Source organism: Ctenocephalides felis, unplaced genomic scaffold (genome assembly GCF_003426905.1).
Source record: "Ctenocephalides felis isolate EL2017-DRISC unplaced genomic scaffold, ASM342690v1 CF-g0.4_SCAFFOLD_00845, whole genome shotgun sequence".
Classification (NCBI taxonomy): Eukaryota; Metazoa; Arthropoda; class Insecta; order Siphonaptera; family Pulicidae; genus Ctenocephalides; species Ctenocephalides felis.
Genome location: NW_020536999.1, coordinates 88249462 through 88275355, shown reverse-complemented (window position 1 = coordinate 88275355; position 25894 = coordinate 88249462). Strand labels below are relative to the sequence as shown.

The following is a 25894-nucleotide window of genomic DNA, read 5'->3' as shown; positions in this document are numbered from 1 at the left end:
GGCTGTTGAACATTTGGCATACCTTAGAAAAAATGGATGTGTGTGTGCGGATACAAATTTTCGTCGACGATTTCGGGAACACCGATCAACCGATTTGAATAATTCAAAAAACATTCGAATCGTATTGATAAGGAGACTTGCTGAGTAACTCAGTTTTTAAGAGAACGGAGCGTCCGATTTTAATAATTCAAAAAGCATTTTACTTGTATTGACAACATAAAAAACTGATTAAATTTTTTGGGAAGGCAGATCCAGCGGTTATGGACTCTCAATAAAAATAAGTTTAAAAAAAGTCATTTGGCGGCCAAAAATGTTTATTGGACATATGTCCATCAAATTATCATATATTTTATGGAGATTTTAGTAATGTGTACACATTTTGTGTAATTTTTTTGGGTTTCGTACCAAAATTATTAATTACGGTATGGAAAGTTCCAGCAATTTGCCCTAAGGCGCGATTACATGCACCCCACTAGTTAAGAACTTAAAGACATAGTTTTTTGTCAATATTAATAGAACAGTTTCGAACTCAGATACAGGACATAAATATTGCGTGGTGCATCGACAGATTAGTCTAATTATAATAAACTTCAAGGAAAGAGGACAGTTCTAGGAAAATATGTAAGAAATTAAGTATAAGCTTCTATGATGAAGACAAAATATTTAGAAATCTTCCAGCTGTTTAAATTAGGATTACCACTTCTCACGGATCTGGATATACTTGAAAGAAAATAAATTGCTTAAGAATGTCAAATTTTGCACGGTGTGATTATTAGTTAATTAGACTTAAGAATGACAGACAATGTAATGAACTAACACTAATATGGATTATTCACTAAATTTCACTAAATGTTTATATTTATAAGTTAAAAACGTGTAGAAGTTAATCCAGTAGATTAGGTGTGATGTATATTTAAACCGGAGAAGTTTGTTATCATCAAAAAATCCGATTCGCTAAATTTATGTTTTCTCGACATTTTAAGCCATTCTGCATCGAATGAGACCAAATTTGGAAAAAGTATGTGTGTGCGTGTATGTGAACAGATTTTTTGCCGTAAATCGACGTTTTCTCAAAAACTGCTGGACCGATTTCAAAACTTTAAAAGCCATTTGATATATCTCGATGAGGACTACTGTTTATCAGGTTTGTGCGACGATCGGCCAAGTCGTTTCTTTATAAATCGCAGAAAAGTGAAAAAATTTTCGTTTACGTTTTAGCCCGCAATTCTGAATCGATTATGAAAATTCAAAAACCGTTCGAAAGATATTTGTTGGGAATCGTACTGATTAGTTTTTGGTAGAGATCGACCGGGCCGTTTTTTTGTAATAAGTTTTTTTAAAAAAAATCGACGATTTTTATGATTATTTTTTTGACGGTAGATACCATAGTCTTCTAGATCATACTAAAATATTGTGACGAGAGGGGGGTTGACGCCCCCTTTCTTAGGGGGTATGCAACGACTGCCAAATATTACATCTAGCGTTGCATCCCCGTTACGAAAGGGTTACACCAACTCCTTAACCCGACTCCTATGAACACCCTGTAATTACCTGTGGAAAAGCCAACTAACTACACGAATGAAAGAGAATGTACTTCTATCTTATTTAATTATTACTAATTATTGTTACAGGTCTGAGGGCATGGCTGTGTCTACGCACAGCCATGTTCTATACTTAAACTCCAACGTACTGATAGATTATTATTAATTTCTATACTAGCGGAGTATAGTATTACAGCTATAAAGGAGTATACTAAACAGATAACTTATAACGGATACCGACGGAGGGAATAGCCTTATAAAACAATATTACATCTGACCTTTGCTGGAACGGGTTTTCCTCTCCTGGCACAACACACACACCACTATACACAAAGCGGGTCCAGCGCCTGGCGCGTGGACCCACTGACCTCCTCAGAGGATGATACAATTCTTAATGCTTCATTTCAACCCCAGACTAGACCTTATATTGCAGGCACCCTAGTAGACGTAGGTGGGGGAGTCCCATTGCACTGGTGGTTATGCAACCCTTTTGACGACAATACCAATTGTCGTTACAATATTACGGTCCTACGACAATTGGTTTAACTTTGAAAATTCGTCAAAGTTTGCAAAAAATAGTATGGTCTTTTTGGCATTTCTCAAAATTAGAACTTTCATCGACGTTTGCTCAAAAACGCCTGAACCGATTTCAGAAATTTAAAAACCATTTGATGTATCTCGATGAGGATTATCGCTTCTCAGTTTTGTGCGACGATCGACCGAGCCGTTTCTTTGTAATTTGAAAAAAAGTGTTAAACTTTGAATATTTTTAACTACTCATAAATTAATTTATCTATCATGGATTAAGTCGATTATTTACACAAATCGGGAAGTTTATGTAACTTGCCTCAAGGCAAAATACCAATACTAACTAGTTGATATTGTATTATTACAAAACATAATACGATTGTAATACTAAATTTAGTTTCAAATACCTGAAAACTAAAATACAATAATTTTAATTTCAAATTCTGCGGCGTTAATTTGAATGCCAAAAGCAGCGCCCTCACGTTTGGGCGTAGGACCCTTAAACTATCCCTTTTGAATTTAAAAATTGGTAGAGAGAAGTGTTCTTGTTCTTCGAATTGTCTAGGACAGGATAAAGACGATACCCATTTATTTTGCTATCTTGATATTTCACAAAAGTGTCTCTTCTCTAGGCTTCAACTGTAAAAAAAGACGTCAAACTTTTTGAAATGTTTGTTTTTATCAACTTCCCGTAGAATGAAAATGTTTGCATATCTTCACGTTTTAGATGTTTCTGAACATTTTGGCATACCTAAAAAAATGGATATGTCTGTGTGTATAAAATTCTTTGTCGACGATTTTGGGCGCACGGATCAACCGATTTTAATTAATCAAAAAACGTGGATGTAAAATTGTATCCAAACATACCTAGGATAAAGACTATACCCATTTATTTTGTTATCTTGAAATTTCACAAAAGTGTCTCTAGGCTTCAACTGTTAAAACAAGACGTCAGAGTTTTTCAAATGTTTGTTTTTATCAACTTCCCGTAGAATGAAAATGTTTGCATATCTTCACGTTTTAGATGTTTCTGAACATTTTATAAATTATTTTTCCATATTTTTATATAAAATTATTTGTCCACGATTTCGGGCGCACGGATCAACCGATTTCAATTAATCAGAAAACGTGGATGTAAAATTGTATCTAAACATACATACATACTACACACACACACACACACAAATACACATTTACCTCAATTTTTTCTGAGGTTTGCTAAAATGTTTAGAAACCTTTGAAACGTAAGGATATGCAAAAATTTTCATTGTCGATTAATTTCAGCAAATCGGATGTTCTGATGACAGCCTAAATTTTCCTTCAGGAAGTTAAAAAAGCAAATATTCACAACACAAGTTAACAATCTAAAGAGTATATTTCTCAATTATATTTAATTCTCTCCACCTTCGGCAGCCAATACTGTTCGATTTCTTTAGTTTTAAACACTCTCTTCACTAAATAATTGAATCCAAAAATCACTCCGACGAATCCCACCATCCAAACGATGAGCAAATCCCACATGAACAATGTGGGGTCCCTCAAGGCACGGGCTTGGGACCTCAAATGAGGAGCCCCCTTGTGCCTGAGCATGTATTCGCACCACCAGAGAGCTTCCTTTAATGGATGTAAGGGACGGTCACGGAAACGGGAGGAACGTTGAGACATCTTGTGGCGGTAACTGGAATAACAAACGTATTGGTATCAATTTGTGGTCAAAAGCCAAAAGTGTAATAGACTGATATTATGTTAGTATTTTCTGGCAACAATTACTGTATAAGTTTTATGAAGTTATTGGAAAAGTTACCTTGTGTCTTCCAGCATTTTCTTCAACTTCGATGTTAACTCATCTTCGTTTAAAGAGTAAATGTTGACAGATTCGGCAACGCCTGCATCTATAGACCGTTTGACATTCTGAAAAAATATAAAGTATAATAAAAAAATACAATATATATATACATATATATAAAAATAAGTCGGGATAATTTTGCATTCGTTGGAAAGGTCTCGGGCTACGCAAGGTTTACAGCTAAGATTAGTGGTACATGGCATCGTGCCTTAATGCAAATTGCTGGAACTTCACGCACCGTAATTAAAAATTTGAGGAATGACATTAGTGAGAATTAAATCAACGAGCAATTCTTGCCGCAAAGAATAATTATGTACACGCACTGAACTTCACCATTCAATAAAAAATTGCTGGCGATTTGGTGACATACCAATGATTCCGACTGGTCTTCCGTTTGACTTCAAACGATTGCAATTTCCAGTTCGCTTTGCATTCGCAATAACAAGTCGCAAGGCCAATCGCTTAGTGTTTGCGGGATAAATAGATTATTTAGAAAACCGTTGTTTTTCTCATGGACAGTTATACGTTGCCTGTTCACGAGTTGGAAAACCATCCGTTGTTTGTGTTAACGTCAGACCAAAAAACAAAAAATGTTATTTACCAAAGAGCACTTCAATGAAACTTAACCGGTAATTTGCGGATTCACTTTCATTTACTTATTGTTAGAGAAGTTCAACTAAAAAACACTTCATTTTTGTAATCGAAATAAATTCATTACTGTAGTGTAATAAAATCAAATTTTTCCTTTTCAAATATAAAACAAACAAAAAATTTCTTCATCTTTCTCACAAAACCATCTGGTGACGAAACGGAGTTCGTCGGGTTTGCTAGTATATATATATGTATATATAATAAAATTGTTTCTTGGGCATCCATCCAGTAATTAAAAAACAGTTTTAATGAAAAATGTTTTTATTTATAGAGAACATACGTTTCGGGTCTGGATTTGACCCATCTTCAGTGCTACAATTAAATAATTCAGGGTTACAAATTAAAACAATATAAAAAAATACATAATTAACAGACAAAAATAAGTAAAACAATGTATATGAAAAGTATATATGAAAAACAACCATAAAATAAACAATGTAAAGAAACTCACCATACAAATAAACTTTGAAAAACAACACAAAAACACAAAATTGCACGAAAAATAAATAAAAGTGAAATAAAAAATTGATGAAACGTCGAGTTATGAAAAATTTTAAAAAAATTGTAAAATTAAAATGAATGATATATTTTATTATAAAAAAGCTTATTCCAAACGAACATGTTGTTAGTTTGGAAGTTGTATTACGAGTGTGTACGAGAGTAAAATGTGTGCGAACGTGTTTGCGGAAAATACTGGAAACTGTATCGTCATTGGTGAGAGAACGGGATAGAGAGAATTTTGGTGGTTCCATATTACGAAGATTTTCTCAACGATCATGCGCAGTAGGAACATAGTAAAAAATTTATATATGTGCAAGACATCCATAATCAAATCCCAAAAATATGTGAATGAAGAGAAAATTATTAAGAAAAAGTATAGATATTAACAGAAAAACGATAATAGTTATGGAACGATAAAAGTTACATAAAAAATTATAACATAACATATATATGTATATATAAACGCAAAACAATAAATGTAATATATGTATACACATACACATACACATATATGCATACACAAAAGAATATGTAGAATACATAAAAGAAATGTTAGGATGTATTGCGCATATTGAAAAAATTATTTGAAGCATCGCGGTAAAGATGCTTCAAATAATTTTTTCAATATGCGCAATACATCCTAACATTTCTTTTATGTATTCTACATATTCTTTTGTGTATGCATATATGTGTATGTGTATGTGTATACATATATTACATTTATTGTTTTGCGTTTATATATACATATATATGTTATGTTATAATTTTTTATGTAACTTTTATCGTTCCATAACTATTATCGTTTTTCTGTTAATATCTATACTTTTTCTTAATAATTTTCTCTTCATTCACATATTTTTGGGATTTGATTATGGATGTCTTGCACATATATAAATTTTTTACTATGTTCCTACTGCGCATGATCGTTGAGAAAATCTTCGTAATATGGAACCACCAAAATTCTCTCTATCCCGTTCTCTCACCAATGACGATACAGTTTCCAGTATTTTCCGCAAACACGTTCGCACACATTTTACTCTCGTACACACTCGTAATACAACTTCCAAACTAACAACATGTTCGTTTGGAATAAGCTTTTTTATAATAAAATATATCATTCATTTTAATTTTACAATTTTTTTTAAATTTTTCATAACTCGACGTTTCATCAATTTTTTATTTCACTTTTATTTATTTTTCGTGCAATTTTGTGTTTTTGTGTTGTTTTTCAAAGTTTATTTGTATGGTGAGTTTCTTTACATTGTTTATTTTATGGTTGTTTTTCATATATACTTTTCATATACATTGTTTTACTTATTTTTGTCTGTTAATTATGTATTTTTTTATATTGTTTTAATTTGTAACCCTGAATTATTTAATTGTAGCACTGAAGATGGGTCAAATCCAGACCCGAAACGTATGTTCTCTATAAATAAAAACATTTTTCATTAAAACTGTTTTTTAATTACTGGATGGATGCCCAAGAAACAATTTTATTATATTATTTCACCATCTGAAGAAAAACCTCTCGCTTTATATGTATATATATATATATATATATATATACATATATATATATATATATATTAGGGTGGTCCTTAATATGGACATTTTCAAATTTCTTTACTCCCAAGGGCTCAAATGGTTCCAAATTGATAAAAAACAATTCTCTGAAAGTTTTAGCTCTTAATATTGTCTTTTAGATAGAGCGCAATTTAATCAAAGTTTTGTATGAAAATAGCATGAAAAATGACACGAATTTTCACTTTTGATTCATTTGTCGCTAAGTTATACCTAAATTTTTTCCTGAATTTTCATAATTTTATCCGTGCTATTTCCATACAAAACTAGATTGAATTGCGCACTATCTAAAAGACAATATTAAGAGCTAAAACTTTCAGAGAATTGTTTTTTATCTATTTGGAACCATTTGAGCCCTTTGGAGCAAAGAAATTTGAAAATGTCCATATATTATATAAATGTATGTATAATATATATAATGTTGCTCATGTTTTTTATAATCTCGTACTATATATTAATTGTTTTCAGTAATAATATCTAAACTACATTTTTAACTTCCCGTAGGTTAAGTTATTGTGATCGTCCAAAAATCGAAAGTGAAAATTTTTACATTTCTCGACGTTTTGAAGGTTTCTGAATATTTTGGCATACCTCAGAAAAAATGGATGTGTGTGTGTATGTATGTATGTATGGATACAATTTTCCAGTCACGTTTTTGGGCGCACGAATCAACCGATTTTGAATGGTTTAAAAAACATTCGATTCCTATTGATAAGGAGATGAGCTGATTAGTTTTTGGCAAAGGTAGGTCTAGCCGTTTCGAAGATACGGAGCAAAGAGTGCAGAAAATAGATATCGAGTTTTTGAGAGTTTGGAGCATCTGATTTGAATGATCCAAAAAACATTCTATGCGTAATGACGGGGAGAAGGCGTGATTAGTTTTCGGCAAAGACAGGTCTAGCGGTTTCGGAGATACAGAGCTAAATGTGCAAAAAATGACAGTTTTTAAGAGAACTAAGCGTCCGATTTGAATGATTCAAAAATCTTTCAGCTTGTGTTGACAAAACAATTACTTTTGGAAAAAAAAATTTATTAATTTTTTTGTTTTGTATATTGAAAATAATTCAGATTTCAATTTTAATTCTGGCTAAAGTTTTAAAGCTCACTTATATACTTTAAATGAATATTTTTGACTATGTGATTCAGTCAAGTTATAGTAATCGCAAAAAAATCGAAAATGAAAATTTTTATATATCTTTACGTTTCGAAGGTTTCTGAATATTTTGGCATACCTTAGAAAAAATGGATGTATATGTGTGTGTATGTGTATGTGTGTATATGCGTGTGCGTGTGTGTGTGCGGATACAAATTTCCGTCGACGATTTAGGGAACACTGATCAACCGATTTGAATATTTTAAAAAACATTAGATTCGTATTGATAAGGAGACGTGCTGATTAGTTTTTGGCGACGGCAGGTTTAGCCGTTCCTTAGATACGGAGCAAAAAGTGCCAAAAACGGTAACTCCAGTTTTTAAGAGAACTGAGCTTCTGATTTTAATAATTTAAAAAAGATTTTACTTGTATTGACAAGGTGAAGAACTGATTAAATTTTTGGGAAGGCAGGTCCAGCGGTTATGAACACTCAATAAAAATAAGTTAAAAGAATGTCATTTTGCAGTCCAAAATGTTTATTGGACATATGTACATCAAATTATAAGATATTTTATAGAGATTTTATCAATGTGTACACATTTTGTGTAATTTTTTTTGGTTCCTTACCAAGAGTTTAATTACGGTACGGGAAGTTCCAGCAATTTGCCTTAAGGCACGATGCCATGCAGTAAAGTACTAAATCACAATACAAAAAAAATTTACTTATTCAAAAAATTATTTAGAAGTTTCATATTTTCATATTTTTGACATTAAATACTGAATATTTACTCAAGTCAATGGAGCGTTTTGGGTCTGAATTTTTTTACTGTGCTCCAATTTGTATAAAATTTTGGAATTAGGTTCATTTTACTCTTAAGTTCAAAAGTGAAAATAATTTAGACTTCTTTGCCACTTCCCGAAGGGATGACATCCTTTCTCAGTAGTGTAATTTTGTAAAAAAGCAAATACTTTTCAAGTTACTGGCTACTGAAAATTGTTTTTTTTTGGCGCTTTTCATCGTTTTTTTGCAAATATCTTAAAAAATATACAATTTAACAAAAATCACTTAATGAACAAAATTATATCAGTTAAAATCTTAATAAATCGGTGCTTTATAACGTGTCCTAGGAACAATATTAAGCTAGATATGAAAAAGCGTTTTTAATTTTGTTCCGTTAAGATTTAATTGTTGTATTTGAAGCGGCGAGGTGTTACATTTTATATATTCCATGGGGTTTTATAGTACTCAAAATAAGCTATAAAATGTGTACTGTTAAGAGTCTGTTTTTTTTTCAAATTTAAGTTAAATGGTTTTATATGGGTGCCATTTCAACCAAAATTAAAATTAATCGTATTTCAACTAGAATTAACTTGGTTCAAGAGATTCCAAAATTATTATTAAAAACTAGTAGGTTGCAAAACACGACTGCATTAGTTAAAAAATATTAATCAGTCAAATTGAATTAAATAGGGTATATTCACTGACAGTCCACATCCGTCAGACGCATGCGCAGACTGTTCATTTGTCAGATATATAATGTATCATATATTATTTTAATTTTTGGCACATTTCAGCTACTTTTCGGCAATAATAATGTAGACATTACATTTTTTTATTCATAATCATGAATTTATTATTAACTTCCCGAAGATGAAGTTTATGTTTTCATCAAAAAATCCGACTCGCTAATTTTATGTTTTCTGGACGTTTCAAGCCATTCTGAATCGAATGAGACAAAATTTGGAAAAAGTATGTGTGTGTGTGTATGTGTACAGATTTTTTACTGTAAATCGACGTTTTCTCAAAAACGGCTAGATCGATTTAAAAAAATTAAAAGCCATTCGATGTATGTCGATGAGGACTATCGTTTGTCAGTTTCGCGCTACGATCGGCCGAGCCGTTTCTTTGTAAATCGCAGAAAAGTGAAAAATTTTTCGTCCACGTTTTAGCCCGCAATTCTGAATCGATGTTGAAAATTCAAAAACCGTTCGAAAGATATTGGTTGGGAATCGTGCTGATTGGTTTTTGGTAGAGGATCGGCCGGGCCGTTTTCTTGTAATAAAGTGTTAAAAAAATTTTTTTCGACGATTTTTATTATTATTTTTTTGACGATAGATACCAGTCTTCTAGATCATTCTAAAATATTACGGCCCTACGACAATTGGTTTAATTTTAAAAATTCGTCAAAGTCAAAAATGGTATCGTTTTTTTGGCATTTGTCAAAATCAGACCTTACATCGACGTTTTCTCAAAAATGCCTGAACCGATTTCAGAAATTTAAAAGCCGTTTGACGTATCTCAATGAGGATTATCATTTGTCAGTTTAGTGAAACGATCTGCCCAGCCGTTTCTTTGTTTTAAAAAACCGATTTTTAAAAATCAAAAACTGTTCGAAAGATTAGTTGGGAATGATACTGATTAGTTTTAGGTAAAAATCTACCGAGCCGTTTTCTTGTAATCAACTGTTGATAAAAAAATTGGAGCCGATTTTTATAGAACTTTTTTGGCGATATTTATCATGGTCTTATAGAACTTACTAAAATATTACTCCCTTACGACAAGTAATTTAATTTTAAAAATTCATCAAAGTTTGAGAATTTGAGTAGTTTTTTTGACGTTTGTTAAAATTAAAATTAGACGATTTACTTGGTATAACGATAGAGTACTTGGTCTTAATGAACATAAACTAAACCATTTAAAGTCCAACGAAAACCGGTTCAATTATAAAAATTGTTGTTTTTTGAAAATTTGCTCTTAGAAAATATTCCGAGTTAACGAGTTTATGTGTAATGAATCCTCTCGGAATACTTCTAATCACTCATAAATTAATACCAACACCAACTAGTATTTTAATATTGTCTCAGCTCATAGGTGAATTAAAATATTTGGCAAATGACAGTCTTCATTTGTTTTCAATGTCAAACAACGCCTCGAATATTCTCAATGTCGAACAATGATAAGCGGTTTTTTGTAATTTTTTCCATTTTATTCTACAATCTAACTATATTTCTATGAATCTAAAAATTCAAGAAAATTTTCCGAACAAACTTCAGGTAGATTCATGAAAATCCGAATTATAGTTTAGGAGGATTAACCATTCATACATAGTTACAGAAGAATTTTATATATAAGATATATATATATATATATATATATATATATATAAGATATTGTTACTTACAGAATGTTGATCACCAACTACAGGAATTCCAAGCATCGGTACACCATGCCAAGTGGCTTCTTGGGAACTCAAAAGACCACCATGAGTCAAAAACAGAATCACCTTAGGATGTGCTGGTGAGAAAAAAATCTATAGAATATTACACTAAACTAAAAGATCATCATTTATTATCATTATCATTATTAAAAGTCATTTATCCTTTATCTTACCCAAGATGTTATTCTGCTCAATCCATTTCTTGACCATAACATTTTTAGGTAAGTTCAATGAGGAAGGATCTTCTTCAAACTTCCACAAGAAATGGTAATCAGGAAACTTTCTCATGGTTTTGATGAAGATCTGTATACGTTCTGGTCCTATGGTGGAGCTTTTGACGTTGGTTCCAAGACTTAGGAGAATGGCACCCTTTTTGGATGATTCGAAGAAGATGGAGATGTCCTGAGGAAGACAAAGTAGGATGAAGTTTGAGGAAGATAAAGAAGTAGAAGAAATAAAAGATGTGAATATTGCTAATTATGATTTAAATTTGATCTAGGATATTTGTATGCATTATTATAACTTCTTGAAGAAGTAGTTTATTTCTTCACGAAGAAATGCGACTTGCTATCATTAAGTTTTCTCTATGTTTCTAATTATTCTGAATCATTTGAGACCAAATTTGGAAAAAGTATGTTCGAATGTTTGCGTGTGTATGTGACTATGGTTTTGAATGTGACCCGATTGTTGACCCCTAGTCCACATCACGACAAAAACGACTAAATTGATTTCACAAATTTAAAAGCCATTCGAAGAAACTCGATTAGGAGGCTTTGATTATCTTGACATGGCATAAGTTAAACGTCCGAGAAATGAAATCTTTTCAGAACCTTCTGAACATTTTGGCATATTATTTTGTTAGAAAGAAAACGGACATGCATGTGATGTTTTGTATGGATACAATTTTTGGTTCACGCTTTTGGGCGAAAGGATCAACCGATTTGAATGATTCAAAAAACATTTGATTAGTGTTGACGACGAGGCGTGCTGGTTAGTTTTTGGCAAAGACAGGTGCAGACGTTTGGAAGATATAGAGCAGAAACTGCTAAAATTACAGTTTTTGAGAAAACGAATCAAAACATTTGAATAATTCGGAAAATATTTTACTTGTGTCCCTAGGCAAAATTAGAATACCATGTGTTGCTTGTGTCGACGGAATGAATAATTGGTTACATTTTTGCGAAGACAAGTTTGGAGACAGGTTTCGGAGATGCAAGAAAAAAATTGCTACAATCGATATTTGTTGATCAAATATGATCTTTTAAATTAATTATTTATTATTCATATACAAATAAAATTATTGGTAAATAGGCAGACATGTATACAGGTAAACAGTAGAAAAATGATAGATAAGCAGGTTGACAGTTATAAATGGTAGACATGTAGGTAATCAGATAAAAAAGTAGAAAAGGTGTTATGTATACAGATAGAAAACAAGTGGACAGGTAAACATCAGGTGGATACGTACAGGTAACCATCAGATATAGTGGTAGACAGGTGAACAGACAGGTTCATTTATTTAGAAAGCATCTGACCAGAGAGGGATACCGCACGAGAAAGATCAGGACAAGGATTGCAAGCACCAAGACGGCGTTCACGAAAAAGAAAACATTACTGACAAGCAAACTTAGTCTCGACTTGCGGAAGAGATTGATAAAGTGTTACGTCTGGAGCATAGCTCTGTACGGATCAGAGACATGGACTCTAAGAAACTATCTGGAGAGTTTTGAAAAGTGGAGCTGGAGGCGAATGGAGAAGATAAAGTGGACTGACAAGTTAACAAGTGAAGAAGTCCTGAGAAGAGTGAAAGTGGGATCAGAGACATGGACTTTGAGAAAAGTTGACAAGAACTATCTTGAGAGTTTTGAAATGTGGTGCTGGAGAAGATAAAGTAGACTAACAAGATAACAAAGAGAGGACTCTATTGAACACGATCCTGAAAAGAAAATGTGCCTAAATCAGACCAATTCTGCAAAAAGAGTGCCTCCTGCACGACGTCGTCGAAGGCAAAATAGAAGGACTGAAAAGATTGTGAAGAAGAAGAATGCAGATGGTTGATGACTTAAGTAAGAAGAGGAAATACACGAAACTGAAAGCTGAAGCACAGGATAAGGAAGCATGGAAGCACAAGTTTGGAAAGAGAAATTTATGAAAACGAATATAAATTGGATAATGGTCATTAATTAATGGTAATAAAACCATAATGGGGATTATAAACAGAGAAAAGGAAATAATACAAATGATTCTGTGGACCTGCCTTCAGGCAGACTACTATTTATTATTATTACTAATTGAAGATTCTAGACAAGTCACTAAAAACTATAACGTAGAAACTCCATTTTTAAAATACAATTTGTAATAATAAAACAGGATATAAGGTTTTGTTTTAAGGATAAATAATAAATATTTTTTAATACACGGATAGTAAATATTTATATAAATTTATTTATACAATGGTAATAAAATTTACAATGTTAACAGATGGGGCAATTCTGCCGTAACAGAGGTCATAAAATAGCATTGTCATGGCAATGCTTAAATTTAAGCTTAAATTAGGTAAGAATCTCGGAATTCAAAATACCCAGATGTAAGTCTGTAAATACTTGTATATTGACACTAAAAAGTTGTCTCAAAACCTACATATGATAGGTGCACCCTTCCATATGTAGGTTTTGAGACAACTTTTTAGTGTCAATATACAAGTATTTATAGACTTACAGCTAGGTAACTGGACTGAAATATATGCTTGTTTCTTGGTAGTGAAAACTGTGAAAATGTCTATCTATTTGCTGTGTCATCAGGTGTATTTTACATATAAACAAGCAAGGAAGAATGTTATGATAACAGAATCTTCAATGATGCAGTTATCATAACATTCTCCCGCTTTGTTTTCATGCAAATAGATAGACATTTTCATAATTTTTACTACCAAGAACAAGCAAGGGTGCAATGCCATGACAACATAAGACAAGAACATAAACTATTCATGTTTCATACAATTTTACACACAGATATAGTTTTTATTTATAAATATTTCATTGTTTTTCCTCTTGTTTCTTACTATGAACAGCCATGTGTATTTTCAAATTGCGTGCTTGTACAAAACTTTTATCGCATATACCACATATATAAGGGCGCTCTCCAGAATGACAAAGCATGTGCGATTTCAGGTAGCTCGCTTGCGTGAATGTTTTATTGCATATTTTGCATTCATAAGGGCGTACACCACTATGAATAAACATGTGACATTTCAAAGTATATGATTGTCTGAAAGTTTTCCTGCATACATCACATTTGAAAGGGCGCTCTCCTGTATGGATACTCATGTGACTTCTCAAAGCGCTTGAATGCAAAAAAGTGCCTTGACATACATCACATGTGTAGGAACGTTCTCCGGTATGCTTTAGCATGTGTTTTGTCAAGTCGCTTTTTTGACTGCATACCTTATTGCATATTTCACATTTAAAAGGACATTCTTCAGAATGTGTAGTCATGTGGGACTTCAATCTGTCGGATCGTTTGAAAGCCTTTTGACAGATCTGGCATTTGAAAGGGCGTTCTGTGCTGTGAATAACACTGTGTTTTGATAAATGTGACGGACGTTTGAATGTCTTAAAACACACATCGCACTTGTAACGGCCTACACTGGTATGAGTAAGGAAGTGATCAACGGAGTGCTCTTTCAAATAAGGCGATTCTGAAAATGATCTATTACCAGCGGGTGCCTCGATTACCTCAGGCCTGATTTCTCCTTCTGCCGTGGCTTCAGAATTCATTACAATTTCCTGGCAAGTATTGTTAGTCTCTGAACACGATTCAGAATTAACAATAGCATCAAGATCCTCAAATTCATCCTGAACTTCACCTGCAATTTCTTCTACTGAATATTCTTGGGGCTCAATTTTAATTTTCTGATCAGTTATAGACATAGTTGTTTCTTCTGACATTTTTAGAAATAATATTATTGAAATTAACAGCTGCGGTTTATTTTTTATTTATATATTTCTATTCATTTATATATTTTAATTTTATTTAACTAAATTTATGTTTGTTATTACAAATGAAAACTTGTTTGACATTTAAGTTGACAGTTGAAGCATAGAGTTGCATAGAGTATGTACGGTGTATGGATAAGAGTTGGTCATAGACCTTACACTACATGGACTGCTAGTCCTCATATGTTTTCTATTTTATAGTGTATAAAATGTAGAAGGAGATCAGAAATAAACTAGTTGGTATTGGTATTTAGCCTTGAGGCAAGTTACATGAACTTCCCGATATGTGTAAATAATCGACTTAATCAATAATAAACAAATTAATTTATGAGTGATTAGAAGTATTCCGAGTGAATTTATTACACATAATTGAAAACGAACGAACATGTTACTCTCGGAGTACTTTCTAGAAGCAAATTTTTTATTTTTATATTTGAACCAGTTTTCATAGGACTCTAATGGTTGATTTATTTACCAAGTACTCTAACGTAATACCAAGTAAATCGTTTAATTTTAATTTTAACAAACGTTAACAAAACTACTCATTTTCTCAAACTTTGATGATTTGTTAAAATTAAACTACTTGTCGTAATGCCGTACGTAATATTTCAGTAATTTCTATAAGACCGTGATATACATCGCCAAAGAAAGTTTTATAAAAATCGGCTTAATTTTTTTTTCAACAGTTAATTACAAGAGAACGGCTCGGTAGATTTTTACTTAAAACTAATCAGTATCATTCCCAACTAATATATTTCGAACAGTCTTTGATTTTTTAAAATCGGTTCGGTAGTTTGAGGTTAAATGTGAACGAAAAGTTTAACACTTTTTTCCAAATTACAAAGAAACGGCTTGGCAGATTGTCGCACAAAACTGACAAACGATAGTCCTTATCCAGATACATCAAATGGCTTTTAATTTTCTGAAATCGGTTCAGGAGTTTTTGAGAAAACGTCGAAGAAGGTCTAATTTTGACAAATGCCAAAAAAATGATACCAATTTTGGCAAACTTTGACGAATTTTTAAAGTTAAACCAATTGTCGTAGGGCCGTAATATTTTAGTATGATCTAAAAGACTATGGTATCTAACATCAAAAAAAAAATTAATAAAAATCGTCGAAAATTTTTTTTTTAACACGTTATTACAAGAAAACGGCCCGGCGGATCTTTACCAAAAGCTAATCAGCACGATTCCCAACCAATATCTTTCGAACGGTTTTTGAATTTTCATAATCGATTCAGAATTGCGGGCTAAAACGTGAACGAAATTTTTTTCACTTTTCTGCTATTTATAAAGAAACGTCTCGACCGATCGTCACACAAAACTGACAAACGATAGTCCTCGTCGAGATACATCAAATGCCTTTTAAATTTTTGAAATCGATCCAGCCATTTTTGAGAAAACTGTTGGTGCACAGGCACACAAACACACATACTTTTTCGAAATTTGGTCTCATTTGATTCAGAATGGCTTGAAATGTCGAGAAAACATAAAATTAACGAATCGGATTTTTTGATGTAACATAAACTTCTCCTTCAGGAAGTTAAAATTTTTGATATTAACTATTTGAAAGTGGCATTTAGCCTTAAGGAAAGTTGCATGAATTTCCTGAAATGTGTAATAATTCACTTAATCAACCGAATTTGAAATTTAGATGTTTAGATGTAGTTTTCATCATTTTGCACTCGACTAGCAATCCATGTAGTTATAAAGTCTATGACGTTGGTACTTTAGTCGCCATGTTTGACAGTTTTGACAGCCGAACATAAATGATAAAACAAATGTCAATAGTGTTAAATAATTGTGTAGCTATGATAAAAACGAATTTAATTATGCAAATAATACTTAAATATTAATACAGAATTTATAAATCAATTATTTATTTTATAAAATTATAAAATAAATTTTGTAAAAGGTTTTTAAAATGTCTAATGGAACAAACTATTTAAATATCAAAACAGAACCAGAAGAATTTCCATTAGTTGATAATAATGTTGACAGTTTTTGTGTAAAAAAAGAATTAGAACCTGATAAATACAAAAAATATAGCATAAAATTAGAACCTGATGAATACCCATCACTTGATGATAATGTTAATAATCAAGAATTAGAATTTCATATAAAAATAGAACCTGATGAATGCCCATTACTCAATAATAAAGTCAATAATCATGTAAAACAAGAACTACAAGATCTACATATAAAATCAGAACCATGTTCAGACGATGATGGGGTTTCTCTGGACGGTTTTGTAGTCTCTGAAATCCCCGTACAAGAAGACGATCACATATGCACCATATGCAGCCAAAAATTCACCACCTCTGCAGAGCTATCCATCCACAAAATCATCCACCTCGACAAGCCTTTAAAATGTAAGTACTGCCACAAAATATTCGAACGCCAAGATACTCTATCAACCCATCTCAAAACCCATTACGATTCCACCCGTCCCGTATGCACCATTTGCAACAAAACATTCAGTCGAACAGCAACCCTAACAGCCCACAAACGTATCCACACTGGGGAAGGCCTCCACAAATGCGAAACGTGCCATAAAGGCTTTGTGAACAGCAGCAAATTAAGGGAACACAAGCTAATCCATTCCCAAGATCGTGCCTATAAGTGTGAAATTTGTGAAAGGACTTTTGCAGGTTTTTCAAATTTTAAAAAGCACATGATTGTGCATAAAGGTAAGCCTTCGTTTGAGTGTGAGGTGTGTGGGAAGACTTTCATGCATTCGAGTAGTCACAAGCAACATATGGTTTGTCATGAGGCTGTGAGGCCTTATACGTGTGATGTATGTAGTAAAGGTTTTAATCGAAGGTTTCTTTTGTTGACTCATTTAAGGACTCATACAGGGGAACGTCCTTTTAAATGTGATGTTTGTGATAAAAGGTTCACGCAAAAGACTTGGTTGAGGAAACATCAGAAGACACACTCGAAGTAAAGGCTGGAGGCTTCATACACACAATTATTAAAGTTAATAATATTTCTAATAAGTAGATGGGGTCTAGTTATGTTTTGTATATAAATCAATTATGAATTAATTTATTTTAATAGTTATGAATTAAGAGTCTATTTCTCATAACTTCATTATGTGACTTTGTGTGACAAACCTTTAGCAATTTAATTTTATAAGTAAGAGATGTATAAAAATTAAATGTAGGTGGCCTCTTGCCTTAAAACAATTGTAAATAATCGATTTAATGAATAAAAATGGAGACTTAAACATTTAGAGAAAATGTTCAAATGTTTATTTCAAACATAAATGTTTATCTTTCACTAAAAACTATTCAACGCGATTTTAAACTGATAACTTTTAAACAAAACCAATTGTGTATGGCATCGTGCCTTAAGGCAAATTGCTGGAACTTTCCGTACCGCAATGAAATATTCAAGGAATATTAAATGTTTTTAAATAGATTTAGTGCAGTAAACGGAGCGTTTTAGGTCTGAATTTTTTTACGGTGCTCCGAATTGAATAAAATTTTGGAATTAAATTCATCTTACCCTCAAGTTCAAAAGTGAAAACAATTCGGGTTGCGCCTTCACCCCCCGGGGGGATGACACCGCCTCTCAATTGTGTAATTACATTTTTTCAAAAAAACGTCGGAATTCGATAGAAGAACTAATTATAAGAAAAAATGTCTTTTATAGTTTTTCAAAAAAATTAATACTTTTCAAGTTACTGGCCACTAAAGATTCATATATTTTTGGCGTTTTTCTTCGTTTTTTTGCAAATATCTCCTAAAATATACATTTTAACGAAAATCATGTAATGAACAAAATAATGTCAGTAAAAATCTTAATAAATCGGTATTACATAAAGTTTTCTAGGAAAAATATTAAGAAAGATTTGAAAGAGCAAAGTTGTTTTTTATTTCGTTCGAGATTTAATTGTTGTATTTAAAGCCATCTAGTGGCGAGGTTTTACATTTTATGCATTTCGGTAAAATTGGGTTTTATAGTGCTCAACATAAGCTTTAAAATGAGTGCTGTTACAAGTTTTTTACGTGTAAAATGAGTGAGCTATCGTGCAAATAAGAAGCATATACGAAGTTTTTTTCTTTTAAATCACATGGTTTAATGAGCGCCATTTCCACCAGAATTAAAGTTATTCACATTCCATCTAGAATTCACTTCATTATAGACATCTTGATGGATTCTAGCAGATTCACTACTTTAGTACAAACTATGTTCAGAAAACTCACGATTTTATAAAAACTTTTTTTTCAAATTTTTTAAAAAATCGAAATTATTTTCATTATATCTCAAAAAAAAGATACGTATAAAAGCATATAGATAAAAATCAAAGGGATCTTTCTGGCTTATTTTTGTTATTTATTATTTTTCTTTCACACAAAAATTGACAGAGTTATGAATGTTTAAAGACTGCGCGGCCGCGCAAATTGGAAAAAAAAGTTTTTATAAAATCGTGAGTTTTCTGAAAATAGTTTGTACTAAAATAGTGAATCTGCTAGAATCCATCAAGAGGTCTATAATGAAGTGAATTCTAGATGGAATGTGAATTACTTTAATTCTGGTGGAAACGGCGCTCATTAAACCATATGATTTAGAAGAAAAAACCATCGTATATGCTTCTTATTTGCATGATAGCTCAATCATTTTACACGCAAAATCTTGTAACAGCACTCATTTTAAAGCTTATGTTAAGCACTATAAAACCCAATTTCACCGAAATGCATAAAATGTAAAACCTCGACACTAGATGGCTTTAAATACAACAATTAAATCTTGAACGAAATAAAAAACGATTTTGCTCTTTCAAATCTTGCTTAATATTTTTCCTAGAACACTTTATGTAATACCGAAATATTAAGATTTTTATTGACATTATTTTGTTCATAACATGATTTTCGCTAAAATGTATATTTTAGGAGATATTTGCAAAAAAACGAAGAAAAACACCAAAAATATATGAATATTTAGTGGCCAGTAACTTGAAAAGTATTAGTTTTTTTGAAAAACTATAAAAGACATTTTTTTCTTATAATTAGTTCTTCTATCGGTTTCCGACGTTATTTTGAAAAAATGTAATTACACAATTGAGAGGGGGTGTCATCCCCCTGGGGGGTGATGGCGCAACCCGAATCGTTTTCAGTTTTGAACTTGGGGGTAAGATGAACCTAATTCCAAAATTTCATTCAATTCGGAGCACAGTAAAAAAATTCAGAGGTTATACCCTTTTTTCCTCTCCGTTTACTGCACTAATTATTATAAATTCTGTAACATTGTCCAATATGTATGAGAACTATATAAACTAAATTACAAAGTTAAAATTATTTATTAACTTCCCGTAGGGTAGTTATAGTAATAGGCCGAAAATCAAAAATGAAATTTTTTACATTTCTCGACGTTTTGAAGGTTTCTGAACATTTTGGCATACCCCAGAAAAAAATGATGGTTGTATGTGTGTGTGTGTGTTTTATGGGTCCGTATTTTTTTGTTTACGTTTTCGGGCGCACGGATCAACCAATTTGAATAGCTCAAAAAACATTCGATGATGATCAAGAAAGCATTCAATTCATAATGACGGGGAAAGGTGGTGATTAGTTTTTGGCAAAGGCAGGTCCTGCGGTTTCGGAGATACAGAGCTAAATGTGCAAAAAATGGCACATTTTTGAGAGAACTAAGCGTCCGATTTGAATGATTCAAAGAACTTTCCGCTTGTTTTAACAAAATAATTGCTTTTGTAGAAAAAATTTTTGTTTCAATTTATTTTTTTTGTGTATCGAAAATTATTCAGATTTTAATTGTAATTCTGACTTAAGTTCTAATATATTTTAACCAAATATTTTCAACTTTGGAATTCAGTTTATATAATTCTTATAAATATTAGACAATGTTACAGTATTTATATATAATAATCTATTTGAAAACATCTAATATTCCTCAATCATTTCGTTACGGTACGAGAAGTTCTAGCAATTTGCCTTAAGGCACGATGCCATACACCACTAGTTTATCTATTAACTTGCATAAATTTTAATAAAAGCAACTAAAATATCATGTATTATTATGTTCACATTAAGAAACATAAAAAATTCTATTTACAAACATTAACTTCTTTGTTCAAACGTTCAAATTACTGTGTGACATACATTTATAAAATCATTTTAAGAGTTAATTAATTACAAGATAGTTTTTGATAAAATTAAATTTAATAAATACTGTAACAAAAATATTGCATAACTTGTATAAATTTTAATACAAGCTCTTGCCAAAATATTTATCTATCAACTTGAATAAATTTTAATAAAGACAACTAAAATGTCATGAACTGTGGCAAGTAACATAAAAAATGCTGTTGGAAAACCTTTTAAACTTTTTAAACAGCTGTGTGATTGTGCCATTAATAAAATAATTTTACAAGCATAGATAAAAGAAGAGTATATGATTACAAGATAGTTGTTAAAATTAAATTTAATAAAAAAATATTGCAAAAATGTAATATTTATTTATCAGTCTCATATTTTTTAATAAAAACAGCTAAAATGTCACGAACAACGTTTAAGTAACAAAAAACGATGTTGGTGAACATTAACTTTCAAAAAAACAACTGTGTGAATGTACCTTTATCAAAATAATTTTTTTTTTTTTTTTTTTTTTTTTAATTAATTTATTTATATATATATACATTATTTTCATATCTCAGTCAGGCAGAGTTGCCTGGTATGAGAGATTATGAAAACAGTTTTCATATAATATATACATTTCATTTGACTATAATAATCTATTTCATTAATATAATATCTATATATAACTAAAAATATCTTTATATATCACTCTTCAGTCTTCTTGGTCTTCAATTTCCTTATAGTGTTTTTTTTATTTTTCTTTTAAATTTATCGTCATCTTTGGTCATCTTAATATTGTTTGGCAATTCGTTATATGTTTTGCTGGCACTCCATATGACATTTTCTCTGAAATTCTTCTTTCTATTGTGTTCAATGTGAAAATTGTTGTGTTGTCTAGTATAGTGTTCATGTATATCTTGATTTATGTCTATTGTTGTGCTTGTTTTAATTCGGTTAAATTTCATTTTGTGTATTAGTTTGCATTTCTCTATTTTAATTATGTTATTTAGTGAAAGATTATTTGTTTCTCTCTGTAAGTATTTGGTGGGTGTCAGATGTGGAAAATTGTATGCTATTTTGGTGGCTTTATTCATTATTGTCTGTATGTCATTTAAGTTAGCTTTAGTTGTTTGGCTCCATGTTGTTATTCCATATAAAATTATAGGTAGTATTTGTGTTTTAAGAATTAGTATTTTATTTTTTTTGCCGAAAGAGTGGATCCTTTTCAATGCCCCTGTTAATGTTCCAATTTTTCTTTTTATTTTGTTTATATGTTCTGTCCATGTCAGTTTTTCATTTATTATCAGTCCTAAGTATTTTATGCTTTCCACTTCTTCTATTTCTCTATTATTTACTTTAATATTTAGTTTAGTGTTCTCAGTATTTTTTTATGTTTGAAATATATGTATTTTGTTTTATTGATGTTAATTCTTAGTTTATTTTTAGTTAGCCAGTCAGTGTATGTTTTCATGTCCGTGTTTATTGTATCTTCAAGCCTTTTTTTGTCCTTATCTGCATATACTATGGCAGTATCGTCTGCATATAGTATGTATCTGCCCTTTAATTTTACATCTTTTAGGTTGTTGGTATATAGCAGATATAATAAAGGACCTAAAACAGAACCTTGTGGGACTCCACAAGTTATGCTACGACCCCCACTTGTAAAATTCCCACCTTCGTCCTTACCACCCTTTCCACGAGAAAATCTTTAATTATGCTGTAATACAAACCTACTACACCCAAATCTATTAATTTATTGAGCAATATGCCATGATCCACAGTGTCAAAAGCTTTTTGTAAGTCAATAAAATTGCAGCTGTATGCATATTTTCCTCAAGGTGCTGACTGATGGCATTGGTCAAATCTATTAGGGCACCTTGAGTATTTGATGAAGGGAGGAAACCATATTGATGTTTATCTATTTTTTGAATGAGTAAATTTAGTAGTCTTTCTTTAATTATTTTTTCATATATTTTGGAGAATGTATTAGTTATTGTAATTGGTCTGTAATTATTTGGATCTGTTTTGTTTCCTGTTTTAAAATTGGTTTTATTGTGGCTGTTTTGAGGCACGAAGGAAAAATACCCCTTTTTATGCAGTTATTGATTAAAAAAGTGAGTAGAGGAGCTATTTGATAAATTATTTTTTTTATAATTCTTGCTGTTATTTTATCTTCTCCAGGTGCAGCGTTGTTTTTCAGGTTTTCCACAATTTTTATTATTTCTTTTTCATTTGTTAGTTCAAAATTTTGTTTTTTTGTTTTCAGGTCTAGATATTGATGATATGTAGTTGCATTGATCTAGTTTTTCTTGTAGTTTTGTTCCTATTTCAGCAAAATGCTTATTGAGATACTCCGCAATGTTTTCCTTTTCCGTAAGAAATATGTTTTTATCTTGATGTTAATTTTTTTAATACTGTCTTTATATTCATTTTTATTATTTCCCCCCCTTAATGATTTGTTTATTAGCTCCCAGATTTTCCGAGGATCATTTTCACATTTTTGTGTTTCTTCTAGATAGTACTGTCTTTTTGCTTTGTAGATCATATTTTTTTATATCTTTTTTATATTATTATATTTTATTTTTATTATATTATACTTGTTTACTTCATTCGGATTGCATTTCTTCATATCAATGTAAAATTTGTTTCTATATTTCATTAGTTTTGTAATTTCTTCTGTTATCCAAGTATTTTCTCTTGCTCTCAGTGTTTCTTTGATTTTATTTTCGTTTGCTGCTTCTTGTATAATTGAAATTAAGTCCTCTAGTGTGTTAACTGTTTTAGAGTTTAATTTACAAGCTATTGTGTTTTCTAGTCCTTCTAGTCTTATGCTGTATCTGGTTATTTTGTGCATTTTGGGTTTTATTTTTGGTGTATTTTGTACATATATTGATAGCATTTTGTGGTCGGATAGTTCTGTGTCTTTTAATTCTATGTTTATATTTTTTTTGTAGTTGGATATAACATGATCAATTATGGAATGTGTGTTCTGAGTCTCTCGTGTAGCGTGTTGTTTATCTATATTGTTTATTATTCTGTATCCTGATGATTCTATGGTATTTTATAATTATTTGCTATATTGTTATTGGGTATTAAATCTAAATTCATGTCACCTATTATTATTGTATTTTTATTATTTTCTTCCATCTTTTTCTCTATTAAGTTTACTAGGTCTTGTTTGTTATTATTTGGCGGGTTGTATATAACTATAATTTTTATAACTGGATTCATATTAGTTATTTCTATTTCCAATATGTTGATGTTATTTATATTACTACTTTCTTTGACTGTGCTATTCAAACCGTTTCTTACAAATATAGCTATCCCTCCTCCCCTTTTTTTTTTCTCTGCAGTTGTGGATTCCCGTAAAATTTTTAGTTTATAATATTCTGATTCATCTTTATATAACCATGTTTCTGTTAGTATGAGTATGTGGCAATTCTTATTTTCTGTTGTTAATATTTCTAATTCCTCTATTTTATTTCTAAGACTTCTAATATTTATATATGTAATTTCTATATCTTTATCATTCTTATTTCTATAGTTATTTGTCTTTTTCAGATTGTCTGATGTATTTGGTTCTTCTAGTTTATTGTTAGTGTTATTTGGGCTTCTAGTATTTATATAATTGGCTTCTATCTACGATTTGTTTATTTTTTCTTGTAAAGTCATGTTTTATAATTTATTTTGTTTTTATTGATTAACTTCTAGTTTTCCATCATAATTAATTGTTTGCCTAATTTGACTTACTTTAAATTTGTAGCACGGGCAGTTATAACTGCTCGTACTATGCTGCGTGTTGTAATTTGTTTTGTACTTGTTGTTGGCATCCAAACAGTTTATGCACTTGCTTTCCTCAGCTTGACATTCTCTCGTGTAGTGATTTCCAGTACACGAACCACAGTATATCCTGTTTGTGCAGTTCACTGCTAGGTGGCCGTAGGCTTGACATTTATAACATTTTTTCATGTTGAAATCTTCAACTATGTGGGCATCTTTCCATCCTATGTTAATGTTTCCTTGAATTAATTTTTTGTACGTTTCCCCCGAAGTTTCTATGTATGATATCCAGTTTTGGCTCCTTTTTGTTTGTCTGGTATGAATTTGCCTTATCTGATCATTTTCATTTATCATATGGTTGTATTCGATTAGCTCTTGCAGTATTTCGTCTCCATCTTGGTATTTTTTTGGAAGATTTGTAATTATTAGCCTTGGGTTTTTTTGCTTAGTTATGTAGATTTCGTAATCCTTTCCAATTTCCTTATTCATGTATGCTTCAAGTTTTTTTGTCCCTTCTAAAGTTGTTGCCTTTATTAGTAATCCTCCCTTTTTAATTTTATTTACTGATTTAACTTTTACATCTACTTTCTTCGGGTTTATTTTCGTTTCTAGTTCTTTTTTGTGTCTAGACTATTTTGATTTTTCTTTGGTTTCACTATTATTCCCGGCATATTAGTTGCCTCAACATAAGGGGGTTTATTTTGCGTATATTCATCTTGCTTTTCACTATCACTTTTACAAATCATTGCATAACTTTCTTTCTTATTCTTAATACTACTTAAATCGTCTTTAATTTTTTGTAATTCATTCATTATTGTTGAAATGTCACTTTCGCGAGCGTTTCTAACCTCACTTTCCGCGTCGCATATTTCACACACCCCATTTTATATATTTACACTCACTTATTACTTTATATTGTCGTTGTTCAGTTTTTTAGCACATTTTTTATGAAACCATTTTTTTTGCATTTTCCGTCACATCCCACTATTTTTTTCACACCATTAAATTCGATTTTACATTTTTTACAACTAACCGCGTCGTCCGTGTCGCCCGCCATCTTA

At 31.2% G+C, this 25894-nt stretch overlaps 3 protein-coding genes across 3 annotated transcripts; 1 reads left to right on the top strand and 2 right to left on the bottom strand.

The window, feature by feature from the left end:
• Nucleotides 1-3449: 3449 nt before the first annotated feature.
• On the bottom strand, nt 3450-13915 carry LOC113362862 (UDP-glucuronosyltransferase-like). The gene is made up of 5 exons (XM_026605359.1): nt 13889-13915; nt 11133-11361; nt 10924-11036; nt 3874-3980; nt 3450-3747 (listed from the first exon to the last, which is right to left on the bottom strand). The coding sequence occupies exons 1-5, from the start codon at nt 13913-13915 to the stop codon at nt 3450-3452; spliced, it is 774 nt and encodes a 257-aa protein (XP_026461144.1).
• A 79-nt stretch (nt 13916-13994) lies between these two features.
• Nucleotides 13995-14959, bottom strand: LOC113362861 (zinc finger protein 239-like). The gene has a single exon (XM_026605358.1). It carries the CDS (start codon nt 14904-14906, stop codon nt 13995-13997), a length of 912 nt encoding a protein of 303 aa, XP_026461143.1. The 5' UTR covers nt 14907-14959.
• A 1920-nt stretch (nt 14960-16879) lies between these two features.
• Nucleotides 16880-22765, top strand: LOC113362860 (zinc finger protein 92-like). The gene is made up of 3 exons (XM_026605357.1): nt 16880-16955; nt 17016-17898; nt 22633-22765. The coding sequence occupies exons 1-3, from the start codon at nt 16880-16882 to the stop codon at nt 22763-22765; spliced, it is 1092 nt and encodes a 363-aa protein (XP_026461142.1).
• Nucleotides 22766-25894: the final 3129 nt, after the last annotated feature.